Source organism: Aquila chrysaetos, chromosome 9 (assembly GCF_900496995.4).
Source record: "Aquila chrysaetos chrysaetos chromosome 9, bAquChr1.4, whole genome shotgun sequence".
Taxonomy (NCBI): Eukaryota; Metazoa; Chordata; class Aves; order Accipitriformes; family Accipitridae; genus Aquila; species Aquila chrysaetos.
The window spans coordinates 32,829,620-32,852,822 of record NC_044012.1 but is presented as its reverse complement, the minus strand read 5'-3'; the positions used below and the strand labels follow the sequence as shown (position 1 = coordinate 32,852,822).

Below are 23,203 nucleotides of genomic sequence, written 5' to 3'. Positions count from 1 at the left end.
TAGCTTCAAAGGCTGTTTAGTTTGTCAGTGTTTGGTAACTGGGGAGGATGCTTTACCACGCAACTCAGGAGAACTTGAACAATCTTGTTTAAGGGGAAAAGAAAAAAAGTCATGTTTTTTTCCAAGCCGTGAATCTCCTGTGCTTCATTTTATTTTTATTTTTTTAAGAGACTTCTGCCTGAAGTGTTAAAAACACACCCTTGGAGCTGCTGCAGCAAAGCTGATCCTTGGGCATAGTAAAAGGTTTAATGTATTTTTGTAGGATCCCTTTACAATTCTCACAAGAGAATCCTGCTAGGAAAAATAAAGCTACAGAAGAAGTTTTACATTTGTTTAAAAAAGCAAAACCAAACCCAATTTCCAGGTATTACCAACTGCATCATGTTTAACAGGTGAAAGATATTTGAGCCTGATGTGACTCATTGGTGCAATTACTATCACTGGATAATGAGCCTTTACAGCTTGCCAGGTCTGTGTCAGAGACGTGCAAGTACATGTGGCTGGTTTCTTTCTTCCCTCATCCTGGAAAAATAAATCCCTACTGTCTAGCCATGGAGGAGCATGCATTTTTTCCCCAGCATATGATCTTTGGTATTCCTATAGAAGATGCTAAATATAAACAGTGGTGCAGGTACCTTTGACTAAATAAGCCAAACGTGGCAGAAGGGAGCTCCGCCTGCTCTGAGGGGCCACAGGGGGATTTATGGGCTGGTTTTGAGGATTTTCCGAGCTTTGGCTTTTTCTGGCCAGCCCGACCCACGTGGCATGACAGGGAAGGCTCAAACCTACAGCCTTGTTCACTTTGCCCTGGTGTAGGGACAGCCACCCACCTTGTGTGGTGGGACAGGAGATGGCAGCGGGGCCCTCCAGGCGACACGGCAGCGAGGAGAGGGATGGCGGGGTGGCCTGTTGGCCTTGGAGGGTGGCAGCGATGGTGTCCCCCACGTCCCGCTCCCCCAGGTGATGCCTGGTTCTGCCTGCGTGCAGCAGCACTCCAGGAGATGCACCGTGCCCAGCGACTGAGCTATGGAGCTGTGCATCCTGGGTCTGCAAAGACCTGAGGTGTTTGAGTCCAGGGCTGCCTGGCCTCCCTTCATGCATCCTTCTGGGAAATGGGCAGAAGTTGAGCCCTCTGTCCTCCTCAAGTGGCTTGCAGTTGTAGAGCAGGGGAAGGCACACGTGGCTTGCTTTGTAAAGGCTCCTTTCTCTTTGTCCCCAGATCTCAGGAGTTGCACCTGAGAACCGAGGCGCATTCCTATCTCTCTGACCTGACCAAGCCGTCGGACTTGGAGTTCATTGAAACCAAGAGGCCGCGCCTGGATCTGCTGCAGGACCCCCTGATGCGGCACTCGCCTCTCCTGAACCAGAGCCAGCAGGGAGGGACAGAGGACCTCTCAAAGGTAAGGGGGCAATGGGCCGGGATGCTAGCTGGGTGTGGGGTCTGTGTTTTGGGATCCCCTTGGCTTGTGTAGAGCTACCTTTGAGGGTCTGAGCCGCTACTGAAATCAGTGTAGGTGGTGGCTCCTGATGCATCAAGCAGTGCTTGGTGGTGTTGGATGATATTCACTGAGATGGGGTGACCTCTTTGGGGAGACAGAAGCATACTGGCTTTCCCCATAACTGTTATAGTCACGGGCTTGCATTTACTGGGCTATTAGATGCACCAGAACAATTTGGAAGCTCCTGTAGGCTTAATTAGGTATGGTCTTGTCTGGCTTTTCTGGATACTGTGCCCTGATTTGATTTTTGCTTGACCTTTCTCCTTTATCACATCTCTTTATTTAATATTGGTGTTTGAAGGGTTTGAATCGGTTGCTGGTGGTTCTTTAATATAATCTTCCCCAGGAAAGCCTCCCTAGTCTTAGTCTCATTTAACAAAGCAAATTGTTTACTTGCGATTGTCCCCTCTACGCATGTAATAAAGGTTGCAAAGAGAAATCCCTTGCTTGTGTGCCTATTTGGATTTACTTTTCATGCTCTGTTGAGGTAAATTATGTTTGATTTTTACCTCAAGCTTGGACATGTTCCTGGTTGGCAGGAAAGTCTTGGTGGGTCAGCATGCTGGGGGCAGCTGACTTGTGCTGCTAATGCGAGCTCCAGTGCTGTGAGTGCCGAGGTTTAATGCAGCTGCAGGCTGGGCTTCAGAGATGTCTCAGCCCTCAGTGAAATGAGAAGTCACGTCCTTACCCAGGGTGATGGGGGTGGTTTGCTCTATCGCTATAGGAGCTGATTGAAATAATATGCAGGTGAGAAAGCTCGTGCTTGGGAGTGCTGGGATATTCATACATCTCCTATCCATACAGTACTGGTGGGCCTTACATGAGATGCCTCTGGCCTGTCTCAAATGAGAAGGACATTTAACTTTGGGGTACTTCAAACGCCAAGGGAGGCCTGGCTGGATCTCCTGGAGGAGGGGGCTGCAGCGACTGCCGATTAGGAATGGTGAGCTGATGTTGGAAGGGATGGAGCAGCTCTTTTTTAAGAGCCACATTTGAGACCGTGAGAAAGGCACCAGCCACATCAGCTTGCTGTCCTTTAGCTCTTGTTAGTGTGTTGCCTTGGAAAAGATGCTTCCGAGGTGCTGTGGCCCTTCTATGTCCTGTCTTTGCTGCTCCCTCTGAGATGTGTCTTAACGAGGTTATGCTGTGACCAGCCAGGATTCTGCTCTCCATGCCACCGAGATGTGGTGGCTCTGAACCGTAGAGTATATTTGGGAGATGCTGGGTTGGGTGGCTGATGGGGAAAATAAACTGTGGGCCACGAAACAAAAAACATCCCTCTCCAAAGATGTGAGGAAGCGTGGATGGCTTTTCTGTCTGCACATTATTTCCATCAGCAGTTCTGTTCTGCCTCTCACCAGAAAACCACGTATTGTCTCAGCTATTTGTTTCTAATAGGCAAAGCTGCTCTTGAGGCATTAGTTGGTGAGTTCAGGGGCTGCATTTGCTTCTTGATCTGTGACACATTTCCAAGAATTACATGCATTTTATGGGGCTTAAAACATTTGTTAATGAAAGGGAGAGAGAGAGAGAAAGCTGTGAGATACAATTCAGCAAGACAAGATTATGCTTTTAGTGGAGCCATTTGTAATTTCAGAGTCTGGAAGGAAGAAAAAAATGTGGTGTTCCTGACTGGTGAGAGCCTAAGTGGAGCTGGGATTAGTTGCTCAAAACTAGCGGGGGCTGTTACCAGAATGGGTTTGATGGAGCTTACTGCAAGGCTGGGATGATCTCAGTGCAGTTCAAGTGGTTGGGAGCAGAAAGCAAGTCTGGGGTGTAGGATCACCATTCTGAAGGTATATCTGCCTTTTGCAGCTTGGGAAATTGGATTAATAGCAGTCTTTTGGCTTTATTCTTGAGCAGTCATCCTCAGACTAGTCTATAAACTGCTTGTGGATATTAAAGTCATGGTAAAGCTCCCGCAGCTGATCTGTGCGTCGCCCTGAGCCTCAGTGTGTTCTGCGTGTGCTGGACCAGAGGAAGTGCAAAGAGCTGAGACTGGTCTTTGGCCACAGGCGCTAGACACTTACACATCTGGGCTGTTTACACATGTAAAACTGCTTCTTGTGTCCATGCTAAGCCACTTGAATTCGGCACTGGGCTCTGATGGTATAAATCACCATCTAGAACAGCTGATAAAGACCTTCCTGAGAGGCTCTATGCTGAGCTCCATGACTGCCGTGAGCTCCTCTGCCTGGCTGATGTGACCTCCTAAACCAACATGTCACGATGCAGCCCGTCCTGGTGGCTAATTCCCGCTCTGCTCCATCCCTGTGGAGACTGGCCCGTGCTTTGCTACTAGCAGCACTGTGTTTTTCTTGCTTGCTCAGCATGTCCTCTGTTCTCAGGGGTTATTCTGCAAGCTTTCCTCCCTTCCTGCGAGCACTCTGCAAGGTGGGTGCAGAGCCAGAGGTCTCCACGCATCTGCAAGCTGCGTGTGGACCGGAGCGGTGGCATGCGCGTGGTGGCAGGACGTGTGTCCCAGTGACCACAGCCAGAGAGAAATTTGCTGTTCCATCTGTGCTGCTGACTCAGTGCCTGACGAAGTCGTTCAATACTTTATCTAGGGCAGCTTTGCAGGCTGGGTGAGCTCTTCGGGTGAGATGCACCACGTGAGCCTGGTATTACTAAACACACTGGCAGTTGTTTAGACAGGGTATCCTAGGAGTTGTTCGCTTACCCCTTACCCCATTCCATGTTGTTGCAGTCACTGCGTGCCAAGGAGCTCAATTTACTCATCAGAGTAACAGCACTAGGACTGCTTTTCATGGTGATTTTGCAGATTCAGCTAATTTTTCACAGTAAAGAGCTCCACAATACCCTCGATAAACAGAGTAGGAGTTTGGTTATACACTCTGGGTGCCAGCCTGACTGTCCCGAGGGTCATAATGAATGCAGCAGCAATGGATGTTGCTCTCAGGCAGTGGATACCTGTTGGTCTCTGCTGGTTTCAGAGCAGTGGTGGAGCTGAGACGCAGAATCAGGTCTGTGATGGGGTGTGAGTTTAGCACGTCCCTGATAACTACCGGTTACATAGGATTTGCCAACCTTCAGCCCAGGGGAGAGAAGTTAACACCATTCCTGCACATTTCCAAGGCCTTTGTTTTGGGCCATGATGTGTGCTCTGAACACAGATGAAGTAATTGATGTGGCAAATGCTGGTTACAGGTTCCAGAGTTTTTTCCCCCAAAGGGAAGTGGATCTCTTAGGTGTTTTATTCCTCTCCTACCTCTCCCAAATGTGGTGTGAGCTGGGCCCCTTTACGCCGTTCAGGATCACTGCAGCTTCACTCCAAGCAAGGCTTAGTTTGTAAGGAGAAGGTAATGTCTTCTATTAGATCAGCGTGTTATATCTGGTGAAAACAGACATGCTTTTGGGCAGTGTGCCTTTCAAAAGCAGCAGCTTTACAGCTAAATCTCAGTTGGTCTAGTAAAAGATACTACCTTTCCTTATGAACCTTGTATTGCTCATATCCTCGAACACTGGTGTTTCTTTTCAAGCCGGGGAGCAGAAGGTTGTTTTCATGCCTGCTTTCCCCCACTTCAGCATCTTTTTCCCTGCAAGAGGGATTGCTGTCATGTTGCTGCAGTGCCGTAGTCCTGGGCTCCTGCCGCTGGACGTGGCCAGGAGGTGAGCTCAGTCTCCTGGGGGAGAAATGAAATCTCCCCGTGCCCTCTGTGCCAGCGTGGGCTGACACTGCCTCCAAGAAGGTGCTCCCTTGAGCTGGCTGAGAATAACCAGGCAAAACTAAAGCAGGACTGTTTTTTCAGTCACTGCAAGCCTAGATGTGAGATTCTCTGGAAGAGCCGCCGTGATGCAGATTTGCTGGGTGTGCGCTTGGCAGAGATGCAGGAGCTGGTTCCCAGGACCCTCGGTGGCTTCTGCTTTCTTTCCGATAGAGAAAGTCACGGACCTCCATCACGTAACAGCAGATAGGAGTAAAACAGACAGCTCCAGAGCAGGCCAGTAATGTATCTGCACGATCCCCTGTCTCTGCGCATACGTGCGCAGCTGGTGCTGCGTGCGATCCTGCCCCGTAGGGACGGCGAGTGTGGCGCGTCTGGTCCAGCAGCGCCTGCTCTCCCCTCTCCAGAGCTGGAGGTTAGTCCTGTCTCTCCCCTTCCATCTCTTCTTATTCCCGTTGTGCTTCCACTTGTTCTTCTTCCCATTTCTGAGACTGCTTTTCCACCACGTATGTGGTTTGCTGCTTCTTCCTATAGGATGTGAGTCAGTCGTGCTCTGCATTTAGTCCCCTTGCAAGGGCTGGCTGGCTGCACTTACGCGTAGCCTATTGCTCCAGCAGGAATACGCTTACGGGGAGCCATGTAGTCCCACGGGTACGGGGCTGGGTGGAGGCTTAGGAAACCTGAACCTTGCTGCCATCTGCCCTGGCAGGCCGCTGGTCACCGGGTAAGTCTCTTCCCCTTTCTGTATCTCAGATTTCCCCATCTGTACAAGGGACAATGCCACTTCCCTCTTTTGTAAAATAATTAACAACTATTGATGGAAGAAGGCTATTAAGAAGCCATGTGTTGTTAGGACTTGGACTCCGCTTTACATTGTTGAAGGGTTTTAATTTCTTCCCTTTCTGCATGAGTGTTTTTGTTGTGCTCTGGACTAAAAAATGGAATAGAAAAGGGAAGGGGGGAATCTTAGAAAAGGCAGCACCAAGGCCGGGAAATATGTATGGCAAAGCAGAAATTAGGGCAAAGGGTATTTTGCTTTGATGCACATTAACGTAGCTTTAAAAGCAATTAATTGAAAAAGAAGGAATTAACACGTTTAAAATGCCTTTTTAATGATGCATTGAAGCCAGCGGCGTACATGCCAAATTTCGTACTGGCTGCCCGTTCCAGAGCCCGATTTACAATAAACTCCTGGAAAACAGGCTGTGGGATGGAAAGGCTCTTGGCTAGCCTGCTAACCCCTGCCCTGGCCGCAGGCTGGCAGAGCACCGAGGACAACCGAAAGGCCTTTCGGGAGCTCTGCTTCCTCCTCGCCGCACGGGCCGGTGCCTTGGCAGCACTTTTCACTGGTACCTGCTCCATCCCTTGCCGAATGTGGCGGGGGAGGCTGGGGACTCCGGCAGCAGAGTTTGCCCCGGTATGGGGAGGGATGCTCAGAGGGGCAGCGCCACAGCTCCCAGTGCGGATAGCTGGGCTGGCCGGCTGGTACATCACCAGTTGTGTTTTTGCTCTGGGGCTTTGTTATGGGAACATTGATCTGTTGCTGGGATTAACCTCTCAGAGTTTCCAGTGGGTTGGTCTCTCAGTTATTAATGAAACTGGCTGGAACTTGTGTTGACCTTGGCAGAAGCCCCAGTTGGCTTGGAGGTAACTGGCAAAAGCATAATCTCTAATTGAGTAATCCAGTGCTGGGGGAAGGGAGCGGAGGGGGTGGAAACGCAGCAGTGCTTTGAACTGGGAGAGCCGCAGCGCTCCGACGGGATGCGTGGGAGTGGAGCACTCAGAAAGGCGCTGAGCACGGTGGCTGCTGAGGGAATTAGCAAGCGAAAGCGAGGCGGCATCTCGGTTCCTGCACCCCAGGCTTCCTCTTGTAGAAACCAGCCCTGAATTCCAGCGCCTCCCTGTGATTTATTGCCGTGGAACAATAGCGCAGAGGGGCTGGAGAACGAAATGAAGCTGTGAGCGTCGGCCGTCCCTGGGCGTGTGTCCTCCCGTAGCCTCGGAGTCTGCGGTGTGGATCATGCTGGGCTCTCCTTTCCCCACCGGAGGTTGTTTTTCACTTGGGAAAAAGGGCTCTGGGCTCGTTGCTGGAGCTTTTGATGAACGTCTGCAAGCAGGGACCCAGTGACAGCGCAGGGCTGTCCTCCTTGGCCGTGCACCTCTGTCGCAGGAGAGTGAGCTGTTTCCTTGGCCAGCTGTGGCTGTGCCCACATCTGGCCAGTGAGCCTTGCGGGATTGCCCAGGCAGAGGGATCCTGTGGAGCTGCGGTAGCACTGATAGAGAGGAGACACACCGATGCTGCCAGCACCCTGCCACTCACTCCAGGTTATCCAAAACCCAAGTGAGGTGCAGAGTTCTGTGCCAGTCCATGGCTTGATCAGCCCTGTGAAATGCCTCAAACGACTTGCCACGAGAAGAATAATAATTCTTACACTGTGGAAGGTGAAATGCCTCAAACATCTGGCCACAAGAAGAATAGTTCTCGCCCTAAGGACTGCAGGGTGCTTGATGCAAAGCCTGCGCATGCTGCATGGCTTCCCAACCGCTTCTTGGAGGAGCAGACTTCTATGGAAGTGGCTCTAACCTCAGGTCTGAGTAATGAAATAAAACAATTTTAGAGGGTACAAACGTACCTGTGTCTTTCCTGCTTTCATCCTCCTTCCACTGCAGAGAACAGCATTTCTTATTAACTCTCCTTGCAGCCTTCTTGGCCGGGAGGCAAGCTGGGTTTTCCCCGTGGTCCCGAGGCTGGTGGTGCAGTTGGGCGCCCATCAGGAGCGAGTGGTGTGGGGTTGTTGAGTTCAGCAGCTGTAGGAGGATCCTCCTGCAACGTGTTCGACATCCACCCATCTGCTGTGCGGTTGCTCACGCTGTCGACTTGTGCCTGATAAAAATCTGACTGCAAAAATGATTTGGTGGGGTGGGGGAGGGAGGGGGGGGACTTTTCGTTAGGGCAGCAATGATTCAAGGCTATTTCTGGGAAGATGAGGGAGATGTTGGCATTCTCTGTCATTCCAAACATATTTAAAAGCTGAAATATTTGCATTGTTCACATTGTCACAGTGCAAACACTTCTGGCTGGATTTCTCCCTTCCCCTGCTTTCCTCCCTGCTCTGAAGATCATTTCCAAATCACAGGAGGATGAGTGTGAATGTGTTGACCCCTGCTCACCTGCATGTGAACATACACCTTTGGGAGTGCGTGCCTGCCTTGTGCAAGCAGTCTGGCTCTTGCGGCATGCCCAGGAGTTCATTGCATGGCCCGCTGCGCAGCGGCCATGCCAGGATGGCTGCGAGGGCTTGTCAGCAGCCTGTGCCGTGCACCAGCTTGGGACAGGGAGCCAAAGGAACAAACAGCTGGAGGAGTGTTGTATCTGGAATGGGATGCTCTGCCCCGTGCATGGGCTCATGCTGGTTTCATTTGAAAACCAGATGCTGTTAGGCGTTGTGTAGTCCTTGTGAAATGTTAAGCTCCTCCAGCTGGCCCTGGGGTGGTGGGGTAAAGGGAAGGAGCACCATGATTGACAAGACAACTGATTTTATTCCATTTTTCAGCTGAAGTTCCTATGGCCAAAGAACTGAACTATGGTCTGAGAGACCCAGGCACGGCAGGGGAAGCCCTTGTGGGCTGCGGAAACGCTCTGGAGGCAGGATGTAAAAACTGAGCTTGACCTGCCCCGAGCCACCTGCAGCCCAGCTCTCCCCTGCCCCAGCTGCTCCAAGTCCGCAGCATTCCCTGAGCAGTGGAGAGCACGGCCGAGGCTCAGCATGGCTGGAAAACCAACGGGTGAACTGATGGTGCCTCAAGCGCAGGTTGTTGTTTCGCACTTCTTCGGCTCGTTTGTGGTGATCGACATCCAAAACAACCTTTTAAATTGCCTTTCAAGCCGTAGCAGTGGAGAAGGGCAGCATGATAAGGCTGGCTGCTTGTCGGGAGCCTGCTTCATCATTTACATAATTGGACTTTTCTGTTCCATTCAGTCAATATTACAAGGCTCGCACAGTGCGACATCTCACCTGATCTGCTTGAGGGAAAGAAAGTCCCTTGACTTTGTGTGCCTCACCTCTGTAATTGGAAGAAATATTGCCGTTTTTTTCTGCTTGCAACAAGGCGGCGTTGAGAGCTGGGTGTGCTGCGTGGATTCATGGAGATTTTTCTTCTCCATCTTTGCAGTGTTTTTACATGTTATCTATTTTTTCTTTAATAGCCATGATTCTTATGTGCCCTGTTATGTCCTGGAAATACAGGAGAGCAAAGCTAGTTTGCTACTTAACTTTGTCAGTCCTCGGGTGGGACTTAGGAAATGGGGTTGGTGTGGCAGGAACCGGCACCAGACTCCCATGTATTGCTTCAAAGCACAGGAATGGTGCAGGGTGAGAAGCGCTGTGCCAGTCACCGCTGCTGTCCACCTGCGGTCAATGCGTTTTTGCACATTTGTGGTAAAAAAGAAATGCTCACTTGGAATAAATTTCCAGGGAAGAATTCAGTCCTGGTACCAAGAGTCCTGGCTGTATTCTTCTCTCCCTGCAGTTTCAACCTGATCTGGGTTTCTTCTCTTCCCCTCATCTTCTAGGAGGGGGTGTAGGTGCTGCCAGGCACGGAGCATTGCTTCGGCTTCTGCTGGATCCAGGCGTGCTCTGGGATGGGGTACGTGGTTCTTCCCGCTTCCACGTCATCTGGCTGGTCAGTGCAGGCGACAAAGCAGCAGGAGGTTGTTACCGATTCGCTAGCACGTATGTCTTCTCGCATATGAACTCAGCCTCCCTCCTTCTTCAGCATCCCTGCATGCCCCTCCTCGCCCAGGGTCTGCCTGGGGAGGGCGAGGGGTTTGGTGGGAGCAGCTTGGCTGTCTTCTCCGTGAACATACAGCACCAAGCACATTTTTGGTGCTGTACATTTTCATGATTATGAAATGCAGCCCATCCACAGTTCTGACTCACGCAACAAAAGCCAGTGAGTTGTGACACCGATCAGATTAATTTTGCGTGCTGTGTTTTGAGGAGGAGGGTATTTCATGCTAAAGCCTTCCTTCCCAGAGCTGGGTGGAAAGCCGTGGAGGAGATGCAACAGCAATCGATGGTGTTTGCTTGCTGCTGCTGGAGGGGATGGAGTGGAGGAGTGATTTCAGAGACGGATTTGGCAGAGATGAGTTGCTGCTCTATGTGCCTGTGGTGATGGAGCTGTAATAACATATTGAACATGGCAACAGCCCTTGCTAAAGCTCCGTGACTTCACGTCCGTGCTTCGTGGAGCCTCATCTCTTAACAACACCCTTAGCATCGATAACAAGAGAGGAGCTGTTGAGTGCCAAAGGGCCTAGTTATAATCGCTCGCTGAAAACCTCCTTTCTTTTTGGACCCAAACCTGCTTTTTAAACGTGAAAACTCTTTGGCTGTGTTTTAGGCAGAGAACATTCAGAGGTTTTTCTGGCTTGTTCCACCATGAAATGCTCTGCAGCTTCGTGCTGCATGGGGGGGGCCGAGGGGCAATGGACACTGGTGTGCGTCAGGAATGCTGGCTGCATGCTCAGCAAGTGGAGAGGGGTTGTTTTAGGACAAGCTGACAGGCCCTTGGCTTGTTCTGCTGCTCTCGAAAAATGTAATTCTAATTCTTGGCATCTTTTTCCAGGAGGCTAAGGAGCAAGAGTGTGGTGGAGCCTGCTCCCTCTGCCCTTGGAAATGGGCTTTTACCCAGCGGCAGAGCTGGCTCGGGATGGGAGCGATGTGCTCTGTCCTACCCCTAGTTTGGTGAATCAGAAGCAGAAATTAGTGGGGGAGAAGCAGCGTGGGATGAAATGACCTGAACCACCTCGTTGCAGTCCTGGCCTAGATCTAGTTACTCTTTGGTCATCTTAGTGCTCTGACCAAGCACCTTCTGCATGTGCCAATGTTCAGCCCAGCTTCTGCTTGCCTTCATCCCGGCCAAGGACTGGCAGCCCCTTTAATCCTGCACCCAGTACCTTTCCCTGTGAGATGCAGGGAAAGAGCGCAGCCCTGTCCTCTGGCAGTGCCAAGCAGCAGAGGAGATGGGCAGCAGACGTGGGGTTGCTCAGCGCGTGGTGCCTCTGCCGCATCCCGAGGGATTCCCCCTGGGGCTGCGGAGCTCGCAGCACCCTGCTCCAGCGTACATCGGCAGCGGGTTTCTCTGCTGTCTTGGCACTTTATCACCTCCTCTGCCTGCACGGTAGCGCTTCCTAGGCTTGCCTTGGAACTCTGATCGCTGCCCTGACAAGGGACGTGGCTGATTTCTCTCCTCCCTGTGATTGTTTCTGCCGTCTGATCTCCACTTTGGATGCTGTCGTTCCCATGGCTGGTTAAGAAAGAACCATTGCCTAGTGCAAATCAAGCTGTCGCATGTGGTTACGCGACCAAACCAAGCGCAGGCTTTTATTTCAGGTTGTTTTTCAGGTCTGCGTTATTTTATCTCGTGCCAGCCATCACAGGTGTGACGTAGAGCAGATTGCCCCCAGCACCTCATGTGTTTCTGCCTCAGCAGCAGGCAGAGCGGCAGATGTAAACACAGGAACGTTATGGTCTTTCAAACACTAAAAGCTGCTAAAGAATAGGCAAGTATGTGTATATAAATATATAGTGTGCATTATATTAATGGCTTTCAATATATTTGGAGAGGGATTTGTAAATTCATGCATCCATGAATGTTTCATGTGTATATACTTTTTCACAGGTTTTTAAGTAATTGAAAAGCCTACTTTTATATATATATATACACACACACATATATATGTACACTGCCTCATATACTTGTAAGCTGTTTTTTCAAAGGCTTCTTCTAGCTGTGCAGTTCAGTGATCCTGCCATCAGCAGCCACATGGAGAAAGGCTTACAGTCTCGAGCAAAGCTAAATATTGATTTGAGTCAATCTGGGTGCACTTGGAGACATCACTAGTGTTCATGAATACAGCATAATCGCTGATTGGAGTGGGGAAATTTCATCATAAAGGCCCCAAAAGGGAGGTTTATTATTGCTTTCTTCCAAATGCCTGAATTTTATTAGCTTCAGTCATTCTTGGCAGGGCAGTGGAATGGGATTTTATAGTTAGCAAAGGAAAAGTAAACACAGTAATCATTTCACAGCCCCGTGCCTGCCAAACCAAGATGGAAATTCCAGCCTTGGTGGGAAGCTGCTGCTTTGCTAACAGATAATAACAAATTCACTGTGGGCTTATTCTTGCTATGGGAGCTGAGATGTTCAGGGTTTTTTTCTGTAACATCCTGGCCTGGAGAGACAGGGGTGCTTCATGCTTTTCTGCAGGAACAGCCTGGGCAGAGGTTTGCAGTTTGAGTGACTCCCACAGCCGTTCGCAATTAGAAATGGTGCTTCTGCCCTGAGCCTTCGGGAACTGCTTTATCCTGCACTCTTGTTGGTATTTGGTCTTTCCTTGGTCAGTCTTGCTCTGATCGCAGAGCTGAGTGATGCTCGAGGAGTGTCACGCTTGAGACACTGTAATGGTTTCTGCACCCTGAGACTGTCTCTACCTGCTGATTGGGCGCAAAAAAAAATATTATGGCAAAAAAACTCTCCAAGTAAATCCAAAACTCTTGTGAAAGGTTTGTTTTGCATGTTTTTCTGGGCTTGTCGAGGCAGAGGGCTGGGCCGACGGCTCACGCCTGGACCAGCACCCGCCTGCGTTTCCTGCTGCTGGGGGACGTTACTGCCTCCCGCCTTCCTGCCTCGCCGGCCGCGGGGGCGGCGGTGGCGGTGGGGATGGCCAGCACTGCTGCCCCCCCGCCTGCCACCCCCGGGGCTCAGGATGCGGCCTCCCGACGGAAAAGCAGGCGGAGCAGCAAAGGAAATGGCTACTCAAACAAGCGGCGAATGTCGAGGCACCCCCTTCCACGTGTCTGCACAATTATTAGAACAATAAACCATTGAACGCAGCCGGCGGCTGGCTCTGATTGATGGCGCAGCTGACGGTCGCTTTGCACCACCCGTGCTCCCCTGTCAGCACGTATCCTGCGCGCGGCGGCCTGCCTTGCTCGGTGCTACACCCGCCTCTCGCAATGCACGGAGATGCCTGCAAGCAGCCGGGGCCGTGCCCCGAATCCCTGCATCCCGTGTCCTGGCAGGCTGTCGTAGCACTGCTGCTTGTGGGGTGCTTGGGACCGTGGCTGGTGTATACGTTTTGTGTGTCTGGGGGGGGCTGCCGGGGTCCTGGTGGGCGCCTCGGGCGGTGGAGGTGCAGGCGGAGTTGCTGTGCATGGGACGTGGCGGGGACGTGTTGGGGATGGAGCTTTGCAGCGTGCAGGGCCAGCACCCGCTTAAAGGGAAGATGCCAAAATGAAGGGGGAGTTAAGCAGGCTTCAGTGGTGTGTTGGGGACAGATGAGGCTACTAAAAGCTTCATTAAAAGCCAAGATAAGCTGTTTCAAGGGAAGGGCTTCCCCTCCCCGTTCTTTACGTTCGTTAAAAATTTTTCAAAAGCGTCTAAGCAGCCTTGTTTCATGCTTAAACAAGTTTTCTAGTGCAGCCATCTCAAAATGGAAGTCGGATCGGCTTAGATTCCTGATGAAATAGTTGCTTGGGTTTTTTTGTCTCAGCCAGTGAAGTTCACAGGTCAGATTCACCAGTGACCCCTATCTGCTTCCAGACTACTCAGTTGAGATCAGTTGAGATGTGCGTGTTTGAGTCTCACAAGACACATGTGCGTGTGTACTGAGATGTTCTGGTAGAAGTAAAGAGACTTTACTGATAAAAATTGAACTTTTGGGAACTTACTAGATTTTGGGGGCGGGGGAAGTCTTTGGAGTATTGCCATTAAGTCCGGTTTTCTTGCAGTCTTAGAATTTCTGGTTTTTACAGATGAGAGGTATTTGATGTGCTGCTGTAGATACCTGAGACCACAGCTGGAATGAACCTATACATTAAGCGACCCTAAAGAAATTAGAGCAACGAAGTGGTGGCATGCAGTTGGTGAGGGCAGCTGGGTGGATTGCTGGAGGAGCAGTAACTTCTGTTTTTCCAGCTGACACAGTTGGAAGAGGAGCTGTTGGGAGTGAGCAGGAGTTCTGTGCTGGGACCTGTCAACCTATGCCCGATGTGCTGGGAGTCCCCAGGGCAGTTGTTAGTGATCCTGGCTTGGTGCAATGGCTCTTGCATGTAAGGGGAGGTTTGGGTTGGTCCCACAACGCACCTCGGCCACTGCTCAAACTGTCTCAGGTCTTGCTTGCATTTCCTTTTTCCATCAGTCAAGCTCCTTTTCAGCAGGCAGCTCAACCTCTGGGATTCGGGGAAAAGTAATTTGGGTGATGGTTGTGCAGGGAGAACGGAGGGAGGGAGCGTGAGCAGTCTCTAGGTAGATCTTACTTGTGGCCGTGGTTAAATAGAGCTGTCTTCATTCATTCCCTTCCCTCCCCTCTAAACCTGATGACCCTTCAAGTTGACTTCCTGATATTAATACCGTGTGCCGGTCCTGATTAACTCCCTGACAAATCCCCTCTCGACAGGGCCGCCCGGGTGCTGCCCTGAATGGACCCCCCATTTGGATTTGCATGGCTGAGGAGTCTCTGCTCGTTCTTCTGCCTCCTTCCTCCTCCCTGGCAGTAGGAGGAAATTTAAATGTATCTGAAGAGCGACATTTCCATTTCAAAAGCTGTTCGCTCAAGTGCGTCTGGAGTGGGATTTCTCTCCCCCCCCCCACTCCTCTCTGAATGGGAGCTTTAGAAGTCTCATTTCCTCTGCTTGATAACACCAGGCTGAGAAGGGCTTTTGTCTTTTCATTTCCCCTCAATTTTTTATTTTTAAATAAGTGAGGTTTTTTAGAAGCTGCCGTGGTGGATTTTCCCTCCCCCATGTTTGTCCATGTGCTGGAGGACGCACCTGGTGTCACCCAGTGAATGAGCTTGGAGCTTCCTGGGGTGCAGGGCAGGACCCGCTCCCCGGCTGGGCTGGGCTGGACTGGGCTGGACTGGGCAGGGGGGTCCTGCTGCCCTGCCCTCCCCACGCCGGCACCAACCTGGGCGCACCCTTCCAATCGCCAAGCTGAGGCTCCTGCAAGCAGAGGAGGAGGTTCGCTGGGCACATCCGAGCTGCGGAGCAATGCGCTGCTTTTCCCAGCCATCCTGAGCAGGGGCTTGCGTGTCCCAGTGCCCGTGGACAGCGGTGGGTGTTGGGTGGTGCTGAGCCTGGCTCAGGATCTGGCCTTGCGTTTGTAACACAGGACGCTGCGGTATCTTTAATCATGCTGACTTGTTGCCCACCTGCTTTTTGACTGGTGTAGCTGTGCCAGTTGGGGTGGAATTACTTTTGGGTTTTAACGCAATGCTTGGCGGAGGGCAGATCAAAGCAGATGTGGTTGCCTGCCTCCCGCTTCTGCGGGACTAACGTGTGCTGATGCAGGCACTGTCACACTTGTGTGATGGCATTCGTGCTGGTCGTTTGAGTATTGTACTAGTATAAAAGTAGGCATTTTTTTCTGCAGAGGCCTTTTTTACAAAAGGCAAACTCCATCATGCTTTCAGAGTGGCATCTAGGGCTTGAGGGCTTTCTACCTTCTTGAGGACTAGCTGGGATTTGGTAGGGACTATTCCAGCATCCTCAAATCAGGGGGAATACACCTGCTGGGATTAACATGCACCTTAATGCTACGTCTCTGTGTGGTTGGTGTGCTGGAAAGACTGGGACCTTTCTTTACTGCATGTGGCAGTTGAAAGAGGATGGGTGGTGTTGCAAAAAAATAAATAAAAAAAAAAGATGCAAGGCTAAAACTTTCAAAGGCACGGAGTAAGTGTTACGTTCCGCTGGGGTTTGTTGGGTTTGGTGACAGGGTGCTTCCCAGGCTGCTGGAGGAGGTTTGGGAGTTGTGCACCGACTGCCTGCACTCCCAGGTAGGGGACCCCTCTTGCCTCCCTGGGGGTCTCCCTAAAGAAACTCCCTGAGCAGCAGGCACAGGGGGAAATGCGAAAACGGGAGAGGGTGATGGTCGCATGAGGCCATGTCACCGTGTCCCACGTTTCCGTGGAAGTCTGTGGCAATTATTCAGAGGTACCTGTGAAAGCTGCCTGAAGTCAGCTGGCTCCAGGGAAGGCAAGTGTGGTTTGAGCCCCAGCAAACCAACTCCTTTGCTGGGAGGAGCGGTGGCCGGCTCTGCAATAAGCTCCCCCGTTACCTTTAAAATCTGGTTCTGCAAAGCCAGGAGGCGCTAACCCCACTGCCCTGGCTGAGCGCCAAATTGGGCAATTAAAAATTTGCCTCCCTGCCTTTGCGCTTAATGTAATCAGAGGCATTTTTCACAGTTCACTCCTTTTTAAGAGACATCACATAAGCGCTTGTCTCCCTCGTATTTTGTTCGCGCACCTCCCGAGCGTTTCAGTGAGCTCGGGGCGGCCCCCTCCTTTTGGCCTCTGTAAACCCAAGGGATGTCTTAGTCGCTCGAGTCGCGGTTTTGAATATCCTGATGCAGGATTGTGACATGCTCTTAAACCGATGGGTTATGTGCCTGGTGCCTTTTTCATGCAAACCTTTGCTTCCCCAGTGCTGTAATTTCGTGGTTGTTTTCCGTCGCCGTAAGCCAGTGCCGTTCCCTGAAGAAGCGGTTTTGCTCTTCAAACCGAGACACCGACGCTTTCCTCCTGGCTCCAGCCGTGGGGTGAGCCGGGTCCCGGCCACAGTGCGGGAGGTGGCTTGCGAGCAGGACGCGCCTGGCAGGCACTGCCACCGTCCTCCTGTGCCCGGCCTCTGCCCGGGCTGGCAGGGGGGAGGCTGCGAGGGGCTCCTGTGCCTGCTTGTCTTCCAGGTTAGTGGAAGCCCTGCTCATTTAAACAAATGGGTTTGAGTTTGCAAAGGGGATATGGGGATTTAGGGCTGAGGTGGTGTGTTACCGGGACGATGATGTTCTCAGCGGCACATCATTTGGGGCAATGACAGCACAGGTGAAGTGATGCTGTGGGTGGACAAATTCTTGAAAGAACATTAAAGTTGCAAACGGAGGAGTGGAATTGCTTGCTGCTCTACGGGCTACCCTGACAACCTTAACTTGTCCTCCCCCTTATTTGCTGAAAGCATCGGGACACCGTCTTTGCTTTATGTGACCCTCCATTCAGTGCCCAGGATGGCCTCCATCTTGTGCCGAGCGGGTCGCTGGCTGCTTTACTTCATCCTTATCTTTTGGTGGGTGGTCTCGTGGTTTGGACAGCAGGTAAAGCCTGACTCCTGCAGTTATTCACAGCTCTTTTGGGGCACTTGTTGCTGTTGGCCTGGAGCGCTCCGCACATGCCAGTAAGGTCCTTCCAGCTCAGCCCTTTCCTTCCCTTTGCAGGAGTATAGGCAGAGTGCGATACCTGACCTGGAGCTACCCAGGACCCCACTCCACTTGCTTGCTTGGTTCAAAGTCATTTGCCTAGGCAAGCACCAAAATGAGATTTTTATTAAATTTTTTTTTTTTTTTTAACTTGGACACTTTTTCAGAGTTAACAAAAGACAAATCACTGGCAGAGAGCAGTCTTGCCAGATGCATCAACTGTGCCGATGATGCCCAAAGAAAAGGTTCCCAGAATCTTTCTGAACGTTGCAGAAAGGCATATTTTCCTGTAAACTTGTTCTTGGAAGCGGCAGAGTTGTTTTGGCTGAAATTTACTATTTAGGGGAAAAAAGAAAGCCTAAAAATGCCTGAAGCAAATATTCAGCATGGAAAATTTCAGTCCAGACTGTTAATGTTTTAACAAACGTAGGGTCAACTGAAAATCCAGCAATGCAGAATAGGCAATGTTGGGCAATTCTTAATGAGAGGTGGAGCAATTAGCTCCTCTTTGTAATGAGTAGATGGGTAGGTGAGAATTCATCACTCCTGTGAAGTCAGTAGGGAACGTACGCATTCAATGCAATTATTATCCACTAATGGGGAAACGCAAAAAGGTAATGAAAGGCACAACATCCATTTGTCGGTATAATGCCTTAGGCTTCGGTGGGAGTTTGCCTGAGTAAGGTTTTCCAGATTTGACCCGTTATTCTAGGCTACCTCTGAGTCCATAAGCCGTGTTTGCTGCCGCTTCTGTAATATCCTGCGATCCTGAGGTCCAGAGACAGCATCTGTTAAGGATAAGCACTGTGGAACGGCTTTTTTGAGCACAAGCAAGTTTTGCAAGACCAGATACTAGGCTTTGGTTAGTGCATTTAACTGTAACACTCGCTGGCGAGGTTTTACCACCCTCGTAAATCTGCTGGTGGGGGTGGGGAGGGAGGGTCAGCATTTGGTACTGGTTTTGCAATTAAATTGCTTCAAGCTGTTGAAACATTGGGGAAGTTTTTTGACCTACTTTCGTGCAAGCTTAGAAATTGTTGGGATATTTTCTGCCCTGGCTGTGTGGAATTCAGCTGGATTACAGGGGAAAGGAATTTCATAGGCCTTCTCATAAAGTCACAGATTTATTTTAAAAAAAATTAAATTAAAAAATCAGCTTTGTCTTCAGACAGCTCCTTAGTCTCCAGTTTCATGAATTCCCATGAGAGCACGTACTGGGCGGCATCCAGTGAAAGCAATCCCTGTTTTTCTCGTCTCCCCTGCTGCACGTGCCATGGAGCGTGGGGATGGAGGAAGGATGTGGGTGATGCCTCGGTCCCACACGTGGCATCAGCACTGGTTAGCCTTGCACGGGAATGCCCGTGTGCTCACGGCTGGTGACCAACACCATAGGTGCTCCCTGGAGTCATGCCGCATACACCGACATACACATCTACATCCCGCTTCGGCAGCTCTTTGAACGGCTGTGGGGATGCAGCCCAGCCGAGAGCCAGCAGTATTTAAGAATTAAAACCCCGTTTGAAAGGTTGGGCTGCTGAAAGAGCCATTAGTGCAGCAGATGGTCACGAACAAAAGAATTGCAATAACGCGATGTACTTTTCACTGCTCAGGCTCTCTGACTTCGCACTTGCACGTCTCCCTAGGGAAACGAGATGTTAGTTTTCAGCCCCTTTGACTTTTTTGCCCCATCAGTGCTGTCATCTTGGGGCTGCTGATATGCCAGAATGCGTTGGACACTTTTCCAATTAAAAAAAAAAAAAATCCTTTGGTCTGTATTTGGCCCATTTAAGAGTTTTATATGCGTGTTTTTACCTTAAAACCTGATGGACGGAGGTGTGGGGTGTTGGCTCTCCTGCTTGGTTTTTGTCCCAGGGTGTGTGGGAAAGCCCCGGGGCTCTGCGTCTGCTGGGGTGTGCGATGCTGCTCAGCCGCGGGTTCCTGGACGGGGAGAACAAGCTGCCGTCTCTGCCGTGTAGCACAGCCTCACGCGGACCGGGGTTTGGGGCTGGTGTTAAGTTGGTAGAGTTCAGCGATGTTCAGTAGCTCTGTGCTGCCATGAGAGGCTCGGGTGATGGAGGCATCCTCGCAGGCAGGCCACCCTGAGCACAAGCCCACCCTTTGTTCCTGATTTTTTTTTTGGGGGGGGGGGGGTGGGGCGGTGGAATTAGTATGAGCACAATTTGAGCAGCCCCGGCCCATCCTGCCTGCTTTGGCAATCTTCTCCAGCCTGCAAGGACGTGAGATGTGCGAGTGGGCAGGAGTTGGAGATAACACCTCTTAATCCCTCCCGGTGCTCCAGCAGAAAATGCTGCTGCCAGCTGATAATTAGAAAGCGAACAGACTGTGGAAGAGGTGACAATCGGCATCCCCGAATCTCTGTCCTGGGCTTGGGGGAACATCATTAATGATCTGGTTTAGAAAGGCAGAGAGAGACCAGGACTAACTGAAGATGATATGTAGGGCAAACACTGTGGTGCTGTGCTAGAGATCCCGAGGGTCGTCCCAAGCAAGCGGCTCTCTTCGCTCAGTACACACCAGTGCCGCACAGGCACCGACTGGGGCTGTGGAGGCCTTGAAGCTCCACCAGTGTAGTTTTGAAGCGGCAGCCGGTGCGGTCGGGATCAGAAAGGTCAAAATGCATTTTACAGCAAGAGTTAGGCGCAGGTGGAGCAGAGCTACTGCTCTGCTGTGTCCTGAGGGTGGGAAACAGCCAAGAAAAATTACCCTTCAAGGAGGTTGGGCTGCATCCAGCCATAGGTGCTGAGCTGACGCATGGCACGGAAGCCCTTCTCCATCCCACCAACTCCCGCGAGTGCCGTGGGAGCATTGCGAGGTGGGTCAGTAATACAAAATAAGGAGGCGGCGATGGTCTGGCGCAGTTTCCAGCATGTCCTGGGACCAAGGTTGGGGTTCCCACCATCTTTTCTCTTGTGGACCTGGTTGCTGGTGTGTCTGAAAGCAGGGATATTGAATTTACCTGGAGGCTTACTTGCTCTTCATGGCATAGATGGGCAGTTGGCTTATGCTTTTCCTTTCTCCCCTTTCTCCCATGTTTTTAAAGCCACTGCCTAGCAGTGTGTAGCAGGCTTGCTCCGTTAATGTTATCTATGTTAGGAATAAAAGCATGTAGAAGAAATCCACCCCCAAAGCCTGGACTTGCTCTTTGATAGACTCCTCTAGTGATAATTGTTTTCTTCAGTGCCAGCATCTCCTCTTGCTGCGGGAAGGTTTATGCAGCCTCTGCCCCCTGCTCGCCCACCCTTGTTATCATATAAATCACGTAATAATAAGGCCAGGGATAAACAGGAACTACAGTAGCTGTTAGCTGTGTATAAAAACAAATCACATGGAAACAGTATAATTACTGAGAAAATATCAACTTGAGTAATGCAGTAATTGTTTTCTTCCCTCCAGCAGATTTATTCCAGCTCTCCCAGCTCATGTTGGTTTCGAAGTCTGACTTCACGTTAATAAGAAGAATTTCACGTTTCACACTGCACTTGTTCAGAGTCTGGGTATGATACTAGCTGAAGCAGAGGAACATATTTTGAGCGGCTTCTTGAGAGTGCTAGGAAACAGAGCACTAGTTGAAATATCTTTATCCATTAGAGTCCACCCCAGGCTCTGGGTGGACTCTGGCCTTTGCAAACCTCTTTTCAACCCATTTTTGTGATTTAGAAGAAGGGCTTCTTCGTACCTTGCATAAATACAGGAGCTCTGCTTTTTGGCTTCACGATTCCACGGGCAAGATTTTTTTTTTTTTTTTTTTTTTTTTGCCTTTAGTTTTGGTTTTTCCTTCCTCTTGCTGCTTGTCATTTCATTTATTTAGAGAGGTGCTTGTAAAATGACAGTGACCAGTTATTTGAGGTGCAGGGACATTGCCTCTTTCTATTGCTATAATCATCTAATATCAGATGATGATGGTTTTTGTGCTGTGACTTGTAGCTGTTTCCTTTACTCAGCTTTGCTGCTATTTTACTTCAGATTCTGCAAGGCAAAAAGATAAAAATGTATCAGAAACCAGGTTTCCAAAGGGTTTTGTGCCAAGTAGGAGTTTAAAGATGCCCTGTCTTGCATATTGGCAGACAAGAGATAGGATCTTTTGTTTCATGTGCACAGAGAGGTCTTTCTCTCCTGCATTTTTGGCAGGTAGCTTGCTTACCTTTAGAAAAACCTACCCACCTACAAGCCACTGCCACTTCTGCTTCCCATGCCTTAATCTGAACGAGATTTTATGAACACCTGATTTATCTTTTGCTTCTTGTGGTTGTCCTGCTCCTCTTGGCTTGAAAAAAACCCAAACCCACCAAAAAACCAAAAGAAACCAACCCAGTTGTGGAGAGCACAAAGCCTTCCCGCTGCAGCAGACTGACCAATTTGGGTGTCTAATGCTGGGGAAGTAAAACAAGACAGGATCTGCTTCTTGGGATTCTCCAAAAACCTCTGATGTTCTTCTAGTTTCTCTTCTGAACGGATGCTGGAAACAACCAGCTTAGCTTTCTGGTGCTTTTATGCTCTTAAGGCTGGATGAGCCCCACGCAGGACAGTGAGGAAGGGGTTTTAGGTTGCTCCTTTGCTTTCTGTCCTTTGATGGCAGCAGTGGGAAGGGCGTTGATGACTCCAGGCTGCATCCAGCAGTGTATCCCCCCTGTCTGGCTTGATGTCTCCTTCAGTTACAACAGAATCTAGCAGGGGAGAGGAGGGGGAAGGTGCCAGTGAAGGATGCTGGTGTCCTGGGACATGGCCACTTTGTTGGGAAACATTCTCTTTTGCTTCCCCTTGTTCCAGCTTTGCTGTGGATGATGCTGCCCATCCCTTACGGAGGGGAATAGGACAGAGCTCATCTCAGCACAGCCCCACCAGGCAGGGACTGCCTTCAAAGCCAGGTCCCCTGTGGCTTTGCCAGGCTGTGGGTGCAGCCTCGCCAGGAGGGAGCTCACCGTGCTTCATCCCCACCACCAGCAGGGAGTAGGCCACCCTGAATGGTTCTGTTTCATGGTAAGCAGATGCTATTGAGATGCCGAACAGTGCCAAGGTGGCATCTGCACGCTCGCCATGTCTGGAGTGAGCTGCAACACAGCTGGCGAACAACCCAGGGCCACCATCCATGTGCCTTGCTAGATGGAGGAGCACAGAGGGGTCCCCGCTGTCCCAGTGCCACCAAGCTCCATCATGTCACCCTTGCCCCCACAGGAGGACCAGCTTGGGGAGAGGGTCGGTGGGTAGCCCTGGCCACTTGCTGGTGGCCGTGAGTCAGTGTGGAGGGGAGGATGCTCAGTGCCTGTTGGTGCAGAACAACGTCAGCTTTGTCTGTGGTTGTAATGTCCGTGCTGTAATGAAGGTAGCAAAGTTGTGTGAACTTCTTCACTTGTTCGCCTCCCCCTTTCTCCCCCGCCCCAGCAGCTGCAGTGTGTTGGCTGCCCAGCCTGGCAGTGGTTTACGGTTACAAACCCAGCCACAGCTCCTCTTCCTGTCCCCTCCAGGAAAAGAAATCCATCCACTCACTGAGCAAATTAATAGATAAACTTTTAATTAAGGTGTTGGGTAGCTGCCAGAGAGGAGTGTCCTGGGTCAGGGTAGGCTGCTGGTGTGCTGTGATCCCTGTCTGTGTGGCTGGTGGCTATTAAACAGCTGCTTCATCCCAGGTGCATTCATCAGTGGTGGGCAAACTCATCCAGGCATGCAACTTGTGTTTGCAGGAGACAGGCTCCTTCATCTGGAGCTGGAGAGGTGAAGGGTGGCGTGCAGGTGAGGCGCCGTCGC

General features: G+C 50.7%; 1 protein-coding gene across 16 annotated transcripts in view; it reads left to right on the top strand.

Moving 5' to 3' along the window:
- Positions 1 to 23,203, top strand: part of NCOR2 (nuclear receptor corepressor 2) — a 260,683-nt gene that overhangs the window by 99,837 nt on the left and 137,643 nt on the right. For all 16 annotated transcript variants that reach the window (XM_030024273.2, XM_030024281.2, XM_030024280.2 and 13 more), the window contains exon 4: positions 1,220 to 1,400. In XM_030024273.2, coding sequence (XP_029880133.1) covers positions 1,220 to 1,400 — 181 coding nt within the window. The remainder of the gene's footprint in view (positions 1 to 1,219; positions 1,401 to 23,203) is intronic.